Here is a 23,418-nt window from a genome sequence, read left to right on the forward strand (position 1 = left end):
CAGAGGGGCGGGCACACACAGCACGAGGGGAAAGAGGGACGGGCACACCACACGAGGAGAAAGAGGGGCGGGCACATTGCTCCGGAGGGCAGAGGGGCGGGCACACACACAGCACGAGGGGACAGCGGGGCGGGCACACACCGCTGATTACGCTACTGGATAGCGGGAGAGCCCATTGGTTCTCCCAAACAGTGCATGTGGTCATTTAAAGGGCTGGCGGCCCCAGCACTGCAGACCCCGGGAATGTGCCCGGGGGCCGCATAAAAGGTCATGGCGGGCCGCATGCGGCCCGCGGGCCGGAGGTTCCCCACCCCTGAGGTAAAGAGACAGAATTGTCACATCTAATGGATGCGATAATTCTCGGTGGCTGCAGGCTGTACTTTTTAGGTTGGGCGGCACCGATAACCATGGGCCTCCCCAGCCTGAGAGTAGAGCCCACTGCTGTCAGCTTTATCCATGCTGGGGATCAAAATTGGGGGGACCGCAATATTTTTTAAAAAAGTGGCATAGGGTTCCTCTTATTTTAATACACAGCCAAGATAAGCACACGGCTAGAGGCTGCAGGCTGTAAGCATCTGCTTTATCTGCGCTGGGTATCACAATATGGGGGGGACCCTACGCCATTTTTTAAATTTATTTTTACACCACTATAGGGACGCAGATAGCGTGTGTGATTCCAACCAATCACATATACTGTCAAACAGGGTAGGGGTGGGGTCTGACTGCAACCATTCAGGCGCCGGGACTGACGGTAGAAGCAGTGAATATGTATGAGAGTTAATGAGTGGACGTGGAAGCTGTGTTACTGCCGTGCAGGAGACTCAGCAAATATAACTGTCCTTTGCAGCCCCCTAGCCCTTTCTACCACCATTTCACAGCAAATCTTCAGATACCCTTAGACTTATATGGTGTTCGGGCAAGTCTTCGGGTTCAAGTCTGGTCCCGAACCAGACTTTTTTTTAAGTCTGGTCAGACGCGCTGAAACCCGAACATCTGCGGGTTTTCCATCTCTAGTCCCCATAGACGTCAATGGCAGAGTATAATCCCTAAAACGCATGACAATAGGACACACTCTGAGGCTCACAAACCCAAGACATGGATCCATTTTTTTTAAAAATGAAACTCTATGGGTCCCAGTGCTGTCTGAGAAGAAAAAGTGGACATGGACGTGTGACTGCAGCCTTTCTGTCATAAATCCTGCAAACCCTAATGAACAGGCCAAAACACATTGAGAGCGGAGTCCAGGGGACAAGGTTCTGTGCACACTTGGCTGCCATGTTTGACAATCTATTGTGAAGGAAGGAATCGCGCTGACTGCCATTTGTTGCGATCACTGAGGCTTCAGTGTGAATATAGCCCTACCAGGATGACAGCACTGTGACAATGGCACCGGACTAGTAGTTGGCAGGAGGCTGGCACTGCATTGACTGGCACTGCCTGGTTACACATGGCTGTCCTCAGAGCCCAGCCCGGCCCAGAGGCGCCTCCCTCACCAGCAGCCGTGCACCGGGCCCTGCAATGTCTGCCTGTGGACTTTGCTTTGTGCGGCCATGACACGTCCAGTGTCAGCCCCAGCAGACATGGGCAGCGCGCTGTCCCTGAAGATCCCCCCTGCGGCCGGGACACATGGTGTGGGCAGCACGGACGTCCTGGTGGGAGCGGGCACGGAGGTAACTAGGGGTAGGGCGCAGCTATGGAGGGTGGCGGCATATCCACAGGTAGTCACTGTCCCTTGTGTCCTCCCACAGGGCTGCTTCTTCCGCCTCTTCTACCCCTGCACGTCTTCATCAGCTGGTAACCCGCATCCTCCATGGTGCCCTCGCCCCGAGTACGTGGCCGGATTACTTGGTATCCGCGGATGGGAGGGCAAAGCTGCCCAGTACGGAGCCTCCTTTATACTGGGTATTGCGAAAGTTTTACCAGCTGAAGTGTAAGAGCAGTGCCAGCAGGTGGCGCTGTGCTCCAGTATTGTCACCAGGCTGCTGTACTGTGGATAAGTGCTGTACCATCATACCAGTGTCATCATACCAGGGTGCCATCATACCAGTGTCATCATACCAGAGTGCCATCATGCCAGGGTGCCATCATACCAGAGTGCCATCATACCAGTGTCATCATACCAGAGTGCCATCATACCAGTGTCATCATACCAGGGTGCCATCATACCAGGGTGCCATCATACCAGAGTGTCATCACACCAGTGTCATCATACCAGAGTGCCATCATGCCAGGGTGCCATCATACCAGTGTCATCATACCAGAGTGCCATCATACCAGTGTCATCATACCAGAGTGCCATCATGCCAGGGTGCCATCATACCAGTGTCATCATACCAGAGTGCCATCATACCAGTGTCATCATACCAGAGTGCCATCATACCAGTGTCATCATACCAGGGTGCCATCATACCAGGGTGCCATCATACCAGAGTGCCATCATACCAGTGTCATCATACCAGAGTGCCATCATACCAGAGTGCCATCATACCAGTGTCATCATACCAGGGTGCCATCATACCAGGGTGCCATCATACCAGAGTGCCATCATACCAGTGTCATCATACCAGAGTGCCATCATGCCAGGGTGCCATCATACCGGGGTGCCATCATACCAGTGTCATCATACCAGGGTGCCATCATACCGGGGTGCTATTATACCAGGGTGTCATCATACCAGGGTGTCATCATACCAGGGTGCCATCATACCAGGGTGCCATCATACCAGTGTCATCATACCAGGATGCTATCATATCAGTGTCATCATACCAGGGTGCCATCATACCGGGGTGCTATCATACCAGGATGCCATCATACCTAGGTGCCATGATACCGGGGTGCTATTATACCAGGGTGTCATCATACCAGGGTGCCATCATACCAGGATGTCATCATACCAGGGTGCCATCATACCAGTGTCATCATACCAGGGTGCCATCATACCAGGGTGCTATCATACCAGGATGCCATCATACCAGGGTGCTATTGTGACGCCCTGGACTAGCCAGGTAGTCACAGACATAACACCATACACACACCCTCCCCTGGATAGTTACGCCAGTCAACCACAAAACCCTTGTTGAAAAAGCAGTGAGTTCAGTTCAGTTTGGAGTAGAGATTGGAAGTGTGAGGAGGAGAAACTGCGTGTGCCTGGGTTGGAGCCCGGGCACTGACAGCAAGGTCGGGAGACGGTGGTGGCCGTCTGCAGGAGTTAGCGGATCTCTGCGGAACCGTAGGACCGGGGTTTGGCGGTGGCCCACCGGTACAGAACCGGGGAGCGGAGTGAAGTTAAGCACACAGGCAGGGCCATCGGACCCCGACTAGGCTTGGAGCCGCCGACAAAGGTCAAATCCGAGAGTGACCGGAACCCCAAGGGGCAGGGCCGGCTCCAGGTTTTTGTGGGCCCTGGGCAAAAGAGTCTCAGTGGGCCCCATCCACACATAGACATGCACAGATACATACACATACAGGCATACGTACACATACTTATTTAAAGAGAAATTCACAAAAACACATAAATAGACATAAATCTAGGCACAGTCATATACACTGACATGCATAGATACACATCATACACACACACACACACACACACACATTATTTTTATATATTTATCCTGTATATATATTTCTAATATTGGGAAGCCAGCAACAGCCTCACTCACCTCCCCGCTTGTCTAACAGACATGGCCGCACATAGAGCACACTAACACTGCTGTATATACATCACAAGAGAGGCTGGGGACAAACACATTACTGGGGGAATATATATTACTGAGGAAAGGGGTATACAGCAATGGGGGGCATACAGCTCTAGAGGAGGGCAGTGACTGAGGTGGGGGGGACAAACAGCTGTGAGGTGGGGGTTGACATGCAGCTCTGGGGGTATACAGCTCTGGGGTGGGGGACATACAGCTCTGAGGGGGTATACAGCACCTGGGTGGAGGGGACATACAACTCTGGGGGTATAGTAGTTTGCAGCCCCCATATTGTGTTATGAAGCCCCCATTGTCCTCCATATAGTATTATGTAGCCCCCATATGCACTATGCAGCCCCCATATAACATTAAGCAGCCCACATATAGCACAATGCAGACACATATAGCATTAGGCACCCTCATGTAGTATACAGCCCCTAAATACCACAGTGCAGAGCCAGATAGCATTAGGCACCCTCATGTAGTATATAGCCCCTATATACCACAGTGCAGAGCCAGATAGCATTAAGCACCCTCATGTAGTGCAGAGCCCCTATATAGTACATTGCAGAATCAGATAGCATTAGGCACCCTCATGTAGTATACAGCCCCTATATACCACAGTGCAGAGCCAGATAGCATTAGGCACCCTCATATAGTACACAGCACCTATATAGCACAGTGCAGAGCCAGATAGCATTAGGTATCCTCATGTAGTACACAGACCTATATAGTACAGTGCAGACCCAGACAGCACAGTGCAGAGCCAGATAGCATTAGGCACCCTCATGTAGCATACAGCTTGTATATAGCACAGACTCATGTAGCATACAGCTTGTATATAGGCTATATACAAGCTGTATGCTACATGAGGGTGCCTATTGCTATCTGGCTCTGCACTGTGCTATATACAGGCTGTGCTATATAACAGCCTGTATACAGCACAATGCAGAGCCAGATAGCAGTAGGCACCCTCATGTAGAATACAGTGATTAATACTCAGTGGCATAACTAGAGTTTGATGGGCCCTGGTGCAAAATTTGGACCGGGGCCCCCCTCCACGTACACCGAGACTTAGGGTACGGAATAATGACACTGACACTTGGGGTACAGGATAATGACGCTGACACTTGGCTCTTACCCTCAGCACCCAGGTTTCCCATGATCTGAAATCCCTCTATCAGTACCCTGCTTTCCCATGTTCTGATATCCATCTTGTCCTCAGCACCCAGCTTCCCCATGCTCTGCTATACATCTTTCCCTCAGCACCCAGCTTTCCCATATCAGAGCATGGGAAAGCTGGGTGCTGAGAGATGTATAGCAGAGCATGGGAAAGCTGGGTGCTGAGGGAAAGAGCCTTTTTCCCTCAGGACAAAACATTTCCATCCCATACTTGTATCTTTGTCCCCCCTTGTATATAGATCTCCAAATACTATAATGGCCCCCACATAGCCTTCCGTATAATATAAAGGGTCCCACATAACCCTTGATATATTAGAATGCACCCCCATAGTTCTCCATGTATTACAATGCATTTCCCCAAAGTTCTCCATGTATTATAATTCACCCCATAGTCCTCCATATATTATACTGCACCACATAGGCCTCCAGTTTTATAACGCACACCCATAGTCCATGTATAAGGTAGCCTCCATATTCCTCCATATATTATAATGTAGCCCCCATAGTCCTATATGTATTATAATGTAGCGCCATAAATCATCATATTGTATTATGCAGCCCCATACTCCTCCATGTATAATGCACCCCTATATTCCATGTATAAGGTGTCCTTCATATTCTATTATGCAGCCCCATACTCCTCCATGTATAATGCACCCCTAGTCCATGTATAAGGTGTCCTTCATATTTATTATGTAGTCCCATAGACCTCCATGTATCATGCAGCCAGCACCCCCAGGCCTCCCTGTGTCATGCAGCCAGCAAAATAAAAAAACAAGTACCTCTCTTTACCCTTCCGACCCCTGCGACCGCGGTAGTTACTCCCCTGCCCCCATATCTCACACACCCTGCTCCCCATACAGCCTGCACCCCCATATCACACACACTACACCCCCATATCTCACACACCCTGCTCCCCATACAGCCTGCACCCCCCAGATCACACACACTACACCCCCATATGTCACACACCCTGCTCCCCATACAGCCTGCACCCCCATATCATACACTACACCCCCACATCTCACTCAGCCTGCACCCCCCCAGATCACACACACTACACCCCCATATCTCACACACCCTGCCCACATATCTCACCCTGCCTGTACCCCAACTTACCCCTCTCAAACACTCTGCACCCCTTCACATCCTTCTGTCACAGTCTGCACCCCTCACATGCCACTCACCCTGCAGCTGCCCCCTTTCCCCTCATGTCCCCTCTTTTCTTATTACCAGTCATGTGTCCAAATCTCCTTCAAATCTCCTGCAAATCTCCTCTTGCTTTCTGCCCGGCATCCTCTGTCTCCTCCCACACAGTCACATGGGCGTGACATCATCGCAGGTCCTGCAGGATGGCTTATTCCGTCTTCTGTGCAGGTCAGGAGCACTCCTGCATCTCAGAAACGGCTGGTGGGCCTCTCCAGGTCAGGGGCCCCTCTACTGACACTGGGCTCCCCTGACTCACAGGCCGGCCCCCTGATGGTCGCATTGTCGGCCACTACACAGCGGCACTACACATAGGGGCCCGGCAGCCGGCTCTGCAGAGCGGCTGCCGGGCCCCTATGTGTACTAGTGCCGCTGTATAATGGCCGGCCTGTGAGTCAGGGGAGCCCAGTGTCAGTAGAGGGGCGGCTCACTTCTCCTCGTTCCCCCGCTGATCCGGTCTCCTCGGCGCGTCGTCCATTGCTGTCGCTCGCTCTGACCTCTCAGCAGGCGCGCAGTGATGACGTCACCGCGCTCTGCTGCAGAGCTGTCAGAACGCCGACAGTCACAGCAGGGAGAATGATAAGAGAGAGAGCGCGCCGCTCACTCTCTCATCATTGCTCTCAATTGTATCGGCACCTGCGATGCCGAAGCAATTGAAAGCGCGATCCTCGGCGGGGGGCGGTGACAGCGCGGCCACCGGGCCCCCCTGAGTAGCGGTGCGCCACTCCTGCCACCGCGAGTGGGCCCCCCCGGCAGCTCAGGGCCCCGGCATTTGACCGGGTTTGCCGGGTGCTGGCGCCGGCCCTGCCAAGGGGTTTCCTAACAACCAAGTCCCGCTAGAAGGCAACAGTCCACACCATGAGGATATACAGCCACCGCCACAGACTAGAGATCCAAGGGCGAGCGCCTGCGGGCAAAAGGGCTCCTACGGTACCTATACGCCGGTGGACTACCGTTGGGAAACCATCGGAGTCAACACATTCAACACAGGTGCAGGGAAAGATAGCCACCATCACCTGTCCGGGGAGAGCAAAGACACTGCAGCCGGCTGCGGGACCCGTCCATCCGGCCGTTTGGTTTACCAGAGACTCTGTCATTGACTGTCTGAGTGAGTACACCAGTGCCATCCGGCACCGCGCCGCACTGCCCCTGCAACCCTGCATCCCAGCCATCCAGCCTCCCCGTTATACCACCGGGCCCTGGGAACACCAACCCCTACCCACGGAGGGGACGACATCTTAGCTGCTCCCTACCATCGCTCCCGGGATCCCCGTCACCAGCAGCGGTGGTGCCATCGTCACCACGTCCCGTGGGTGGCGTCACGAACAATCTCCCCAAGCAAACCACCCCTTTTCACTCATGGACGAGGAGCGCTGCTCGAGTCCCCGGGTCCGGCCCACCGCTCGAGCCACCGAGCAGTAGTAGCAGAAGCCCCGGACCCGATCATGGCGAGCGCGCCCCGCCGCTCGCGACAGGGTGCTATTATACCAGGGTGCCATCATACCAGTGTCATCATACCAGAGTGCCATCATACCAGTGTCATCATACCAGAGTGCCATCATGCCAGGGTGCCATCATACGAGAGTGCCATCATACCAGGGTGCCATCATACCAGTGTCATCATACCAGAGTGTCATCACACCGGGGTGCTATCATACCAGGGTGCCATCATACCAGGGTGCCATCATACCAGGGTGCCATTATACCAGGGTGCCATCATACCAGTGTCATCGCACCAGGGTGCTATCATACCAGGGTGCCATTATACCAGGGTGCCATCATACCAGGGTGCCATCATACCAGGGTGCCATTATACCAGGGTGCCATCATACCAGGGTGCCATTATACTGGGGTGCCATCATACCAGGGTGCCATTATACTGGGGTGCCATCATACCAGGGTGCCATTATACTGGGGTGCCATCATACCAGAGTGCCATCATTCCAGGGTGCCATCATACCAGTGTCATCACACCGGGGTGCTATCATACCAGGGTGCCATATCAGGGTGCCATCATAACAGGGTGCCATTATACCGGGGTGCTATCATACCAGGATGCATTCATACCAGAGTGTCATGATACCAGGGTGCCATCATACCAAGGTGCCATTATACCGGGGTGCCATCATACCAGGACACCATCATACCAGCATGCCGCAGTGGTAAAGGAAACCTCTGTACAGCAAGCCTGCCTACAGAACTAATCATTAACCAAGCCGCATATATTTTCTATTATACCTCTAAATTTCTATGCAGCTACTGATTCTGTGATTTTCACAGGCAAAACACTTTATATTAAACCTTTTTAAAACACTTCAGCTAATATCCCCATCGCCAAACTGCAACAATTCACTGTAAAATGCAAGAGTTTAAGGACCACAAACAGCAGAAGCGCAGATACTTGGCTTCAGATATTTCCCATGCAGATAAGGCTACTTTCACACTTACGTTTGACGCAATCCGCCGCTATGGAAAATAAGCCGTTACCGGCTTGCGCTGTTTCCCATAGACTTGTATTGACGACGCACTGCGGCACAAGTGTATGCATTGCATCTGCAGGCCGACGCTGAGTCGTTATTTTGACTGAGCGCCGGGTGCATGGAACGCAGCATGTAGCGTTTTTTGTTGCTGTTGGGATCCGTTAAGAGGCATAATGAATGTCTATGGTGCTGGATTCCATCGCCATGTGTTTGGCGACGGATTCCAGTGCAGGATTCCGTCATGTTCTACTGAGCATGCTCAGCATGTCCAGCAGAACGTTCTAAATCGTTTAAAATCACTCCTAGTCTCTCTCTGTCTGCCGGTCTCTATCTCTCTCTGTTGGTCTATCTCTCTCTCTCTGTCGGTCGGTCTCTCTCTCTCCTCTCCTCTCTCTCCTTCATACTCACCGATCACCAGCGCGGCGCTGCACAGCTGTCTGGCGGCTTCTCGAGGTTTTGAAAATGCCGGCCGCTCATTATTCCATCTTGTATTCCCTGTTTCCCCCGCCCACCGGTGCCCATGATTGGTTGCAGTCAGACCCGCAGCCACCCTGAGTGACAGCTTTCTCACTGCAACTAATCACAGCGACCGGTGGGCGGGTCTATATCGTGCAGTACAATAAATAAATAAATTAAAAAAAAGGGCATGCGGTCCCGCCCAATTTTGATTCCAGCCAAGATAAAGCCACACGGCTGAAAGCTGGTTTTCTCAGGATGGGGAGCCACACATTATGGGGAGCCCCCCAGCCTAAAAATTTCAGCCAGCAGCCTCCCAGAATTGCTGCATCCATTAGATGTGACAGTCCCTGGACTCTACCCGGCTCATCCTGAATTGCCCTGGTGCGGTGGCAATCGGGGTAATAAGGAGTTAATGGCAGCTCATAGCTGCCACCAAGTCCTAGGTTAATCATGGCAGACGTCTATGAGACACCCCCAATGATTAACCTGTGAGTGAAAGTAAATAAACACATACACCTGAAAAAAAACCTTTATTTGGAATAAAAGAAAAAAAAAAACACCCTCTTTCACCACTTTATTAAAATGCCAAATTACCCCTCCAGTTGTGGCGTAATCCACGAAATCCCACAATGCTTTCAGCTCTGTTACATGAAACTGACAGGAGCGGCCGTAGAACACCGCCGCTCCTGTGAGCTCCACACAGCAGCTTAAGTGAGTCGCACTGTCAGCGGTGACATCACTGAGGTAGTGCCGATATGTGCAGTGATGATGGGTGAGGTAGTGCCTGTGTGAGTGCGGTGATGATGGAGGCGGTAGTGCCTGCGTTTATGTGATGATGATGGGGCGGTAGTGCCTGCATATATGCGGTGATGATGGGAGCAGTAGTGCCTGCGTGTATGCGATGGTGATGGGGCGGTAGTGCCTGCGTGTATGCGGTGATGATGGGAGCGGTAGTGCCTGCGTGTATGCGATGATGATGGGGGCTCTGTCTCTCTCCTATTTCACAGGAATCCGTTGCCTTTATTATCACACTATTTACAATGCATCCATCAAATGCATCACACAACACGTTGTGACGGATGCCGCACAACGCAAGTGTGAAAGTAGCCTAAGAAAGCAATATGCCATCACTTTACCAGATGGAAATAACACTTAAAGGGAACTTGTCACCTCGAAAAACGCTATTTACCTGCAGATGTGGGGTCAATCACCCAGTTAATATTGTTACAATGCTGCCTTACTGCAAGTGCGGCCACTGGTAGAAAATGAACTTGCTTCCTCCCCGGAGTGTCTGGCATTCACTCATGGGTCATGTAGGGAGTGGCTACAGTCACCATATTTTGAGCGGTGGTGGTGAGTTCACCCACGGACCTTCACAGCTCACTCTGTACAGTAACCTGTCCATCAAGGTGCCAGGCCATGCTTACAGCCGACGCTCACCGTGTAGTGACCGTAGCCACCCCATGACTGACAGCTCCCAGGAGGAGGAAGTTCTCTGGTAGCTGCACTTTCAGGAAGGCAGCGTGGTAAATAGCTTTATTTCTCAGGTGACAGGTTCCCTTTAAAGAGGACTTCTGTCTAGGTCAAAAGTGCTCTTATTTCATTCATGCTGCTCCTAACTATTCTGCTTTGATTTTTTTGTTTGCTTTCTATCTCCCATAAATTTCCAGAGATAGGGACCTTTTAAGCGGGTTTTACACGCTGCGATCTCGCTAGTGAGATCGCAAGCGATCGTACCCGCCCCCGTCAGTTGTGCGACACGGGCAAATCGCTGCCCGTCGCGCACAGCATCGCTTACCCCGTCACACGGACTTACCTGTCCTGCGACGTCGCTCTAACCGGTGATCCGCCTGCTTTGTAAGGGGGCAGGTCGTGCGGCGTCACAGCGACGTTACACGGCAGCCGTCGAATAGAAGCAGAGGGGCGGAGATGAGCGGGATGTAAACAACCTCCTTCCTTCCGCATTGCTGGTGGAGGCAGGTAAGGAGATGTTCCTCTCTCCTGTGGTGTCACATAGTGATGTGTGCTGCCGCAGGAACGAGGAACAACATTGCTAATTAGAAGAAAACTTTTTTTGTTTTAGGATGACCTCTCTGAGGCAAACGATTTTTGCCGCTTTTGCGATCGTTTTAGGTCACACATAATGTCACACACTGCGATATCATTAATGACGCCGGATATACGTCACAAACAACGTGACCCCGACAATAATTCATTAACGATATCGTAGCGTATAAAGCCCGCTTTAGTTAGTGCTAATTTTGATGTTCCTGACCAAGAGTGGCTCACGTTATTACCCTGTCAGCCATGCCCTCTTGTAAGGACCATACACATTAGCACTAAGTAATCTGGCTCCTATCTCTGGAACCATATGGTGGATTTAAAAATAAAAAAATGAATCCTTAGGAGGGCAGCAGGAAGAAAAGGAGAGCAAAAACTGGACACGTGACCTGGCGACCTACATGTAGCTTGCTCATCACTAGGGGTCCCATTGTTGGAGCCCGGGTTGTCAGATCTATGATGTTGAACACATCACATATATATTATGTCATGTCAGTAGTACTATTATATAACATGTTCGATATCTCAGTTCTGTGCCGTCACATTCACAGTCATTGTATTATTGGTAATTAGACTTTTCTAAAATATTTTAGATTTGGTGGACTTTCTCTTTTAACTTTACAGTGTTATTTTTAATTCAATATGATATCAACTATTGACCGCAGTAACATGCATTATGTTGCGAACAGGGAACCCACAAATTCCTGTACTATGGAACGGAAACTTTTTGCCCGGTACAGACAGAAAACCACTCATCATCTTTTCTCACGGACTGGGAGTTTTCAGGTGAGAAATGATCACAAAATAAACTGATCTGTGAAATCTTGGGTGTTGGGGGAACTATGTGGGTCTGAGCATTTACATACAACTAAAAGGCTTGGTTAGTAAAAGAGTAAAGAGGACACTAACAGCACAAACATGACCAAAAAGAGGTCCAATTTTAGGGTAATGAAGTCTGATTGCTGTTTAAGGATAGGGTTATGCTCCGTGCAGCTGCTCTCAGCTTCAGCTACATTGTTAACAATATTTTGTAAAAAATAAGGGAGTTTGAATAGAAAAACAGGTAAGAATAGACAAAATAATCAATATTTTATTGTTGGAACGATCTGAAGAAAAGGGTTACACAATATCTATATCACATTCTAAACACCATCAAATCAATCCCTTAAAAGGAACCATCCATGTAAAAAAAAGCCTGCTATTAACCTGCAGATATGAGGTTAATTTGCAGTCCAGCCACAGCTCTGAGCCAGACTACTGGGCGGAATTGGATTTTACTCCTCCTGGCAGCCTCCAGCTTTCAGTCATAGAGGCATGGTCAATGTGCTTAAGGCCGCTGTACACACTGCGATATCGGTACCGATATCGCCAGCGTGCGTACCCGCCCCCATTGGTTGTGCGACATAGGCAAATCTCTGCCCGTGTCGCACAACATCGCCTGGACCCGTCACACTACTTACCTTCCCTGCGACGTCCCTGTGACTGGCGAACCGCCTCCTTTCTAAGGGGGTGGTTCGTTCAGCTTCACAGCGACGTCACTGCAGCGTCACTGAACCGCCACCCAATAGAAGCGGAGGGGTGGAGATGAGCGGGACGAACATCCCGCCCACCTCCTTCCTTCCGCATTGTGGCCGGGAGGCAGGTAAGGAGAGCTTCCTCGTTCCTGCGGTGTCACACGGAGCAATGTGTGCTGCCGCAGGAATGAGGAACAACTTTGTTACTGCTGCAGTAACGATATTTGAGAATGGACCCCCATGTCACCGATGCATGATTTTGCACGTTTTTGCGACGATGCAAAATCGCTCATAGGTGACACACGCAACGGCATCGCTAAAGCGACCGGATGTGCGTCACAAATACCGTGACCAGAACGAGATCACTTGAGCGATGTCGTAGCATGTAAAGCCCGCTTTAAGCCATCGCTCAGTACATAGTGAGCGGAGGCTGTAACCACGCCCTGGCACTGACTGACAGCAGCTCTGTACTGATGCATTGCTCAGCCAACTGTTAGTGCCAGGGCGTGGATAGAGCCCCCGCTCACTATGTATATAGCAATGACTTAAGCGCACTGATCACACCTCTATGACTGAAAGCTGGAGGCTGCCAGGAGGAATAAAGTTTATTTCCTTCCAGTAACCTGGCTTTCAGTGTGGCAGCCAAGCAGTTTTAGAATGTTATTAACCTGCAGATTAACCATATACAATATCTTACAAAAGTGAGTACACCCTTTACATTTTTGTAGATAATTCATAATATATTTTCATGGAACAACACTGAGCTTTGATACAATGTAAATTAGTCAGTGTACAGCCTTCATAACAGTGTAAATTTGGTGTGCCCGCTAAATAACTCAACAAATAGCCATTAATGTCTAAACCACTGGCAACAAAAGTGAGTACACCCCTAAGTGAAAATAGACAAATTGCGCCCAAAGTGTCAATATTTTGGGTAAACACCATTATTTTCAATCACTGCTTTAACTCTCTTAGGCTTGGATTTCACTAGAGTTTCACAGTAGCCACTGGAATCCTCTTCCAACCTGCATAACAACATCAAAGCGCTGGTGGATGTTAGAGCCCCTGCGCTCCTCTACCTTTCGTTGCACTCATTCACCTTTCATCTAATGATGCCCCACAGATGTTCAGTAGGATTTAGGTCTGGAGACATACTTACCAGTCCAGCACCTTTACCCTCAGTTTCTTTAGTAAGGCAGTGGTCATCTTGGAGGTATGTTTGGGGTCGTTATAGTGGAATCTGCCTTGTGGCCCAGCTTCCGAAAGGAAGGGATCATGCTTTGATTCAGTATGTCACAATATATCTTGGCTTTCATGGGTCCCTCAACGAGCTGTAGCTCCCCACAGCCGGAAACCCCAAACCATGACATTCCCACCACCATGCTTGACTGTAGGCAAGACACACTTGTCAATGTATTCTTCACCTGGTTCCCGCCACATACTCATGAGACCATCTGAACCAAATAAGTTTATCTTGGTCTCATCAAACATGGTTCCAGTAATCCATGTCCTTAATCTACTTGTCTTCAGCAAACTGTTTGTGGTTCTTCTTGTGCATCATCTTTAGATGAGGATTCCTTCTGGGATTACAGCTATGCAGACCAATTTAATGCAGTGTGTGGCGTATGGTCTGAGCACTGACGGGCTGACCCCCCCATTTAACATCTGCATCACTCATATGTCTAATTTGAAAAGACAACCTCTATACATGACGCTGAGCATGTGCACTCAACTTCTTTGGTCGACCATAGCAAGGCCTGTTTTGAGTGGAACCTGTAAAAACCGCTGTCGATCTTGGCCACCATGCTGCAGCTCAGTTTCAGGGTGTCAGCAATCTTCTTATAGCCTCAGCCATCTTTATGTAGAGCAATACTTCTTTTTTTCAGTTCTCAGAGAATTCATTGCCATGAGATGACATGTTAAACTCCCAGTGACCAGTATCAAAAAGTGTATGAGTGATAACACCAAATTTAACACCCCTGCTCCCCATTCACACCTGAGCTCGTGTAACACTAATGGGTGACATGGAGGGGAAAAGGCTAATTAGTCCCAATTTAGCCATTTTCAATTAGGGGTGTACTCACTTTTGTTGCCAGCGGTATTTAGTTATTTAGAGGGCACACCACATTTACACTGTTACCTAAGATGGGCACTGACTACTTTACATTGTATCAGTGTCATATTTTCAGTGTTGTCCCATAAAAAGATATAATAAAAGATTTACAGAAATGTGAGGGGTGTACTCACTTTTGTGAGATACTGTATCTGCAGGTTAATAGTGTTTTTTTATATTACAGGTTACTTTTAAAAGGATTGGTGTAGTTTTTTTTATTCCTCCCCCAAAAAATAAGGTAATGTAATGTTTTATAATACATTATCTTTCCTAAAATGGTCACGTTAATAAAAAAACAGCCTTTATATAGTTGATTTGAAAATATTATGGGTTTCGAATAAGGACATTAAAAAAAAAATAGCTTTGCCTTTAGGCTATGTGCGCACTTTGCGTTTTTACATGCGCTTCTGCAGCGTTTTCAACTGCAGCGTTTTAATGCAAAAATGCTTGCGTTTTGATTTCCAAGCAAAGTCTATGAGAAATATGGATTTCTTGTGCACACCATGCTGTTCTAAACTCTGCGTTTAATTTGCATATTTTTGGGCAAAAACTCAGCGTTTAAAGAAGCAGCATGTAATTGTTTTTGCCATTTGAGCTGCGTTTTGCTAACATTAGAGTCAATGAGAAGATGCAAAACGCATACTTAATCAAAATCCCAGTCTTTCTCATGCTTTTTGGATGCAGAAAACATGCGTATTTACCACAATAAACACATGTGTTTAGGCCATTTTAATAATGAAATCATCCCTTTACACACACACATATAGTCCGACAATTAAAATAAAGATAAAACATAATTTAACGTTATTTTATGCATAAATATAATTAAAAAGTTATAATTTTATTATAATTATCTATTTTGTGCATGATTTTAATTATGATATTTGTTATCATTTTTTCAGGTTTTTTTCAAAGTGTTTAAATGTCTAAACTTTATTTAGCAGTGGATTTGTGTTCAAAACGCATTTGACTTTAAGCACAGAAAATGCATGTAAATCACGGTAAAAACGCGGCTAAAACGCAGTGAAAAAGCAAGCGGATTGATATCGTTTTGGAAATCAAAAGCAACTTTGGCAAAAACCATTACTGCCAAAGGGTGCGTTTAGAAATGCAACTACCTCGACGCAACATAGCCTTAAGGCCGCTTTCACACTGCGTTCAGCTCTCCGTTCAGTGGGTCCAGTTAGGGTTTCTGTCCAAAACCCCCGCAAAACAGGATCCAGACGTATGCGCTGACGGGACCATTGACTATAATGGTGCAGACAGAGTTACCATGTGCTCTACCGTGCACCATTTTCAGGAGTATACGCTTACTGAAGGCGGATAACTAGATGCAAGGTCAAAAACGCATGTTAAAAATTATTCATTAATGTAATGAACCACAAATAACCTAATTACATACGATACGATACGATACACTTTATTGATCTCGTGGGAAATTATGGTATCACAGCAGCACAACTTAAATCATAACATGAATTTCTTAATTGACAAGACAGTAGAGTTGACAGAAGAACATTATACTTTAGATTAGGACATACACAGCGGGTGAACTGAAAGTAGAAGAAATAAAGAAGTAGACATTCACCTTGATGATTTAACACTAATGTTATTGTTGTGCATTCCCATAGCAGTTGGAACTAATGATTTCCTATATTTTTCCTTCTTACACCTCAGAAGGATTAGCCAGTTACTGAAGGTGCTCTTCTGTCTCATGAATAGCTCATATAATGGATGTGCATTATTATTCATAATCGCCATACACTTTTTCAGAGTTCTTCTCTTCACCACCTCCTCAAAAGAGTCAAGATTGCAGCCAACAGCGGAGCTTGCCTTCTTGATAAGCTTATTCAGCTTATTAGCATTAGAGACCCGCACACTACTACCCCAGCATATGAGGGCAAAAAAGATGGCACTTGCCACTACAGACTGGTAGAACATTTCTACCATTTTGCTGCACACATTAAAAGACCTCAGTTTCCTTAGGAAATACAATCTGCTCATCCCCTTCTTGTAGACCCTCTCAGAGTGGCATCTCCAGTCCAGTTTGCTATCCAGGTGGACCCCCAAATATTTGTAACTCTCCACCTGCTCTACCTCCTGGCCAGCAATAGTGATCGGTAAACATTCCATCTTTCTTCTGCTATAGTTGGCCACCAACTCCTTAGTTTTCTTAACATTTAGTTGTAGATAGTTACCATGGCACCAATCCACAAAATTCGACACCACCCTTCTATATTCCTCATCACCCTGGTCCCCCCTAATACATCCAACAACCACGGAGTCATCCGAGAATTTTTGAAGGTGGCAAAAATCAGATTTAGACTGAAAGTCTGATGTATACAGTGTGAATAGAAAGGGCGCTAGCACCGTTCCCTGAGGGGCACCTACACTGCTCAATAATCTGCTAGACACAACTGCTCCCATCTGTACAAACTGTGGCCGATCTGATAGGTAGTCAGTTATCAAATTTCTCATCCCCTCCTCCACCTTCATATCAGTCATCTTTTTGTGTAGTAAAAGTGGCTGCAGGGTGTTAAATGCACTTGAGAAATCAAAGAACATCGCTCGCACAGTGGTTCCGTCATTCTCCAAAAATGAATGTACAGTATGTAACAGAGAAAGAATAGCATCGTCCACCCCCAATCTATGCCGGTAAGCAAACTGTAGGGGATCAATGAAAGCCCTCACCCTCGGACTCAAGTGAGCAAGCACTAATCTTTCCAAGGCCTTCATAGCATGAGATGTTAAGGCTACAGGACGATAGTCATTTAGGGTTGCAGGAGAAGTAGTCTTGGGTACCAGAACCAGACAGGAAGTTTTCCATAACACTGGTACCCTCTGTGTTTGTAGACTCCCATTAAATAGGTGTGTAAAGACCGTACACAGCTGGTCTGCACACACTTTAAGGACACGTGGACTGAGTCCATCTGGTCCTGCAGCTTTACCAATGTTAAGTGACTTAAACTGCCTCCTCACATCTTTTTCGGAGACTCTGAAATTAGTCTGCTCATCCTCCAATATCAATATTGTAGAATTTGCACCAGAATCACATCCTATGTCAGTTGGTGTTACACATGTATTGCTAAATCTATTGAAATACTCATTCATCTCATTAGCGTTGTCCAGTTTTCCTCCCCCATGCACAGGCCTCACATTAAGGCTATGTGCGCACGTTGCGTACTAGCCCTGCAGATATTTCTGCAGCGATCTGAAGAGCACATGTGCGCTTTAGATCGCTGCAGAAATGTCCGTAGTGAGCGCCGATTCCATGCGCTCTGCCTGCAGCTCCTCCCATAGACAGAGCAGGAGCTGCCGGCAAAGCGCAGGAAAGAAGTGACATGTCACTTCTTTTTGCGCAGCGCTTCGGCAGTAGCCGAAGCGCTGCGCTCTGAGACGCCACGTGCGCACGGCCCCTGCAGAATATCCATAGACTGTGCAGGGGACGCAGGACGCATGCAGTTACGCTGCGCTGCAAAGCGCAGCGTAACTGCATGAATTTACGCAACGTGAGCACATAGCCTAAGCCCAGTCAGTAATTTCATTCCTGACCAAACCTCCCTGGAATTATTGTGGGACAGTTTCTTTTCAAGTTTAATTCTGAAGGCTTCCTGGGCCTCCTTTATTTTATATTTCAATTCATGCTGTATCATTTTAATGTCCTCTTCGTCACCTAATTTAAATGCCTTTATTTCCTGTTGAGCAAATGCTTCATAATAGTTGCAGGAATTCTGCAACATCAAAAACTTATCAAAAGCTCATTGTAGGATGTAGCCTACAGACTAGAATTTTATACCCATAAAAATAATAACTTTATTAGTAATCAATTAAAAGATTTTAGATCAACCAAAACATCAAACATACAGAAGTGCATGTAGTGTGAAGGTGCACACTGAGTGGCCAGGTGTAGGAAAGCTTATAGAGGGGTCTGAGGGTGGTATAGATGAAATATTGATAATATGGACCAGGAAGGGTTAGATCTGTCCCTGATGTGTCCTACCTACCAATGGGGCTTTAAGCACCCTAGATTTGTGGTGCCCCCATTCCACGGCGGCACGCCCTCACTGTTCCTAACTACCTGATTGAATCGCCACCACCAAGATACAAAAGTGCAAAGTGCAATAAAATCAGCACAGTAATGCCAGACTCAGCAACATTTATACAGACAAAAAACGAAGATTTCAAGCCACAGTATGTAGGAAGGATCAATGGTTATGTCCCAAGTTTTGGGACAATACACAGTGTCAATGAGTCCGTACCGACAGCATTCCCCCCTACTATATTATTGAATAGCTATAGTAGAAGAGGTAAACGGTACTAAGGACTAGCTATAATGTCCGTATAGATGATAGGCACACAAAAACAGTTGTTACTGTGTGTTTTAGAGATATCATAAGGAGCAAATATAGAAAATAAACAGTGCTCCACAGGGTATAATATCCCTATAAAGCACCCTCCCTCCTCTAACAATATATCAATATAGTAGGAGGGGTTAGAAAAATATTTAGAATGTCCATAAAATTGATAGACACAACAGGACAATTACTACTATGTATTATAGATACCAAGAGGTATAAAACACGCCATAACCAGTGATCCACTGGTATCCTACTTTTAGTTGGTAATCCTCCTGGACTAGTATGATATGATTAGTTACCAGGATTCTCCCTTCTTAAATACACATAGTGGTGCTGTGTCTGGTGTAGCAAATAAATTCTCCCATCGTTCACCCGTAACTGGGGTTTATCAGGGGAATTGAACTGTGGACAGCTGTTGCATTTAAAAATTCATGCAATGCAACCTTAGAACAAATGAGTGCCCGGTCACAATATCCCGTAGGGCTGATTCCCATAAGTGCAGAAGATAAGGAGTTCTCTGCTGGTGCTGCTACTTAACACAATTGAATGCCCGGTCACGATATCCCATAAGGCTGGTTCAGATGAATGCAGGAGATAAAGAGTTCCTTGCTGCTCCTGTTGCTGACTTGTTTTAGGCTAAGTTCACACGCTGCGTTTTAGTGCGTTTTTTGCTGCGTTTTGCTGCGTTTTTGCTCACTGCGTTTTTATGCGTTTTTTATCAGTGAACATTGCCATTAAAGATTATTGAAAAAAAAAAAAAGAAAAAAGGTCTGATGTCCCATTGGTAGGTAAGACACAGATCAGGGACAGATCTAACCCTTCCTGGTCAATATTATCAATACTTCATCTATACCACCATCAGACCCCTCTATAAGCTTTCCTACACCTGGCCACTCAGTGTGCACCTTCACACTACATGCACTTCTGTATGTTTGATGTTTTGGTTGATCTAAAATCTTTTAATTGATTACTAATAAAGTTATTATTTTTATGGATATAATATTCTGGTCTCTAAGGTACCCTAGCCTATACAATTCTGGTTTGTTCTAGGATGTAGCCCAAAAGGGTTGTCCGCTACTATGATACAGCATTAATCTTCAAGATAGGTCATCAATATTGGATCATTGGGGTACGACAACGGGCACCCCCACCAATCAGCTCATCCTAGCTCTGGCAAGCAGTGTAGAGAACAGCACAGCTCCATATGCCATGTAGTGACCGCTCTCAGGTGCTGCAGATCATCTCTTATTCCAGTGATGTCTGTAGGCATTTATCAAGAGGTACTATGTTTCTTCCTTTTTACTTATTGTAAAACAAATAAACATATCTAAAATCTGCATATCAGGTTGGCATGTACTAATATGGATGCTTTTCTTTCCCCCCTTAGAACAGTATACTCTTCCCTGTGTATGGAACTGGCATCCAATGGTTTTCTGGTAGCTGCCCTTGAACACAGGTGAGTAGGTAAAAAAGTTAGGTGTACAAATGGGGGTGCAGTTATCAATACTAGTGCAATAGAAGAGGACTTATCCAGAGCAAAAACCAGGCATTGGCTCTGATATTTAGGGATACTTTGGTAAATGAAAGCAGCACCTTGATTGCACCAGCTTGGAGAACGCTTAAGCCGGCGTCACACGGTACGATATATCGGGCGATATGTCGGCGGGGTCACGGAGTTTGTGACGCACATCCGGCATCGTTTGACATATTGTAGCATGTGACAGCTACGAGCGACTGTGAACGAGCAAAAATACTCACCTTATCGTTGCTCGTTGACACGTCGCTCATTTTCAAAATGTCGGTCCTTCTTCTGTGCTCCGGTTGTTCATCGTTCCCGAGGCAGCAAACGTTGCTCTGTGTGACACCCCGGGCAACGACGAACATAACTTATCTGCGTCCCGCCGGCAATGCGGAAGGAAGGAGGTGGGCGGGATGTTACGTCCCGCTCATCTCCGCCCCTCCGCTTCTATTGGCCGGCCGCTGTGTGACGTCGCTGTGACGCCGAATGTCCCTCCTCCTTCAGGAAGAGTATGTTCGCCGCCCACAGCGAGGTCGTCCGGGAGGTAAGTGCGTGTGACGGGGTTAACGACTTTGTGCGCCACGGGCAACTAATTGCCCGTGACGCACAAACGACGGGGGCAGGTACGATCGCACGATAGATCGTACCGTGTGACGCCGGCTTTACTCATGTGACAAGGCTTGTTAAAGGGTCAATATTGACTTTTAGGACTGATAATTCCAGTTGGTGGCTATGAAATCCATGTCTTCCTCCTTTTGTCCTCTAACTTCTCCTAAGGCAATTTGCACATTCAATTTCCCAAAGGAGCATTTCATGGCTTATAAGCCTCCTTACACTGGCTTGTTCGACTTGTCATTTTCCACAAAGAGAAACGTTACCCTTTAGAACATAAACAAAAACAGGAAACAATTTTTTATTGTTGTCAGCAAAGGCAGTGCAGGGTTATAAAATATTGTCTGAGACTTTAACTAGCAGTCGATATATTTTTTTGACCTGGGAAAATGACATGTGGTACCACCATGTGACAGTTGACAAGTATTCCTGGTTCTTCCACATACAGTGCATTCTATCAAAATGCCACCAACCATGTTCGCTTATTTGACTACCAGAATTATTATTTCCATAGTAAGGGTGTCAATATATATACAATAGATAAGCAGACACTGATAAACTGTTGCCAGTGATGACGGTGAAATGACTTACATATCGAGTTTTCTGTACCATGAATAATATCCTCATGTCACAGGGACGGTTCTGCCTGTGCTACATACCATTTTTCGGATGGAGATGCCGGCACACCCCTGCAGGAGATCTGGGTCCCATTTAAAAAAGTGCAACCAGGAATGAAAGAGTTTTATCTCCGGAACTATCAGGTATTTCCTCTCACAGAGCAATGATGATCTGGATTGTATGTATGACCACTAAAGTACTGTAACTCTATGTGGTATTCTGTGGGGTATGTAAACGTTCTGGTGATGACATCCAATAGTGTCCTTTAAGGCTCTGTTCTCAGTACCGATATGACTGCCGTTCATAAAGGAGTGATATCAGCCATGAAGCATAGGAATTTCAGTGGATCTTAATGAATTCTGCTGGATGAATTCTTTTACTTATAATGGGGTCCGCCAGGAGCTCTGTTATTAATGATGGCAACATAAGGTGGATAACAATCTTTACATCACATTTCTAGGTTCACCAAAGAGTCAGTGAATGCATCAGAGCGGTGAGAATTTTGGGGGATATAGATAAAGGACGCTCGGTATCTAACATTTTGGAGCCTGGCTTCAGCTTACAGACATTAAAGGTATGCTTTAACTATTAGGTAGGTGTCACCAAGAACATGCAGACAACAGTACATTACTGATTATTCTGATTAGTGTTTGGGCCTACAGAGAGTGCGGTCTGCAGTGTTAGTGCGGGATCCCTTCATCTCCCACCGACTCCCCCCAAAAACAACTGAATTCTAATCTGTACACTATTATATTGACTGGAGAAAAAGACAATGCTCCGCAGCATGCTAAGGACTCATTCACACTTCTGTTTTTCATATACCCATAATTACCCATGCAAGTCTATGGGTCCATGAGCGATCACTGACAGTCATGAGTCTGCGATTTTTCCCTTATCAGAAAATCAGTGATGAAATATTGATAGTGAAAACTGACGCATTGACCAAACACATGAAAATATGATCCAAATTGCCTGTGAAAATTGCTCCATGCTTTTAAATACGCAAAATGTGAATGTGAATGAGACCTTACGGGGTTACCATGCACTATGTAATCAAATCTTTGTTTAATCACTGGAAACTAGAATAATTATCTTCAGCTCCTTCTATGTTTTTTACCATGATAATAGATTGTAGCAGTTTATTGTATCACACCATTATAGGACAGCACCAGAGCATATATTGCTCCAGGGTGTACTTGTCATCCCAAAAGCTCCTATCCTCCATTAGTGTCACACAACATCAGAAAAATCTGTAGATGATTCATAATCATGTAAATATATGGCATTTATAGCAATAATTAGGATACGCTTAACGCAGTGCTACATGGTGAACATTACATGTCTGACGAGATGTGAAAATAAAATGCTGGACTATGAATATGGTTATAGGACAGTGATGGCGAACCTATGGCACGCGTGCCAGACTGGGCACGCAGAGCCCTTTTTGCTGGCACGCGCGCTGTCACCACACTGAGCCACTTTGAACTATCGGTGTGATCGCGCCGGCAGTTCAAAGTTGTGTTTAGCAGAGGAGACATCTCTCCTCCTTCTGACACGCCTACTCTCCTGGGCCGCAGGCCTGTTGCCTAGGAGACAAAGGA

General features: G+C 47.0%; 1 protein-coding gene across 1 annotated transcript in view; it reads left to right on the forward strand.

Annotated features, from left to right (window-relative positions):
- Positions 1-1,503: 1,503 nt before the first annotated feature.
- LOC142289879 (platelet-activating factor acetylhydrolase 2, cytoplasmic-like) overlaps positions 1,504-23,418 on the forward strand; it is a 241,623-nt gene continuing 219,708 nt past the window's right edge. The window contains 7 exon segments of the mRNA XM_075333822.1: positions 1,504-1,545; positions 1,548-1,670; positions 1,749-1,902; positions 11,773-11,869; positions 20,456-20,524; positions 21,834-21,960; positions 22,278-22,391. Of these exon segments, the coding sequence (XP_075189937.1) occupies positions 1,519-1,545; positions 1,548-1,670; positions 1,749-1,902; positions 11,773-11,869; positions 20,456-20,524; positions 21,834-21,960; positions 22,278-22,391 (711 nt within the window). The 5' untranslated portion in view covers positions 1,504-1,518.

The sequence above is a fragment of the Anomaloglossus baeobatrachus genome, chromosome 2 (assembly GCF_048569485.1).
Source record: "Anomaloglossus baeobatrachus isolate aAnoBae1 chromosome 2, aAnoBae1.hap1, whole genome shotgun sequence".
NCBI lineage: Eukaryota > Metazoa > Chordata > Amphibia > Anura > Aromobatidae > Anomaloglossus > Anomaloglossus baeobatrachus.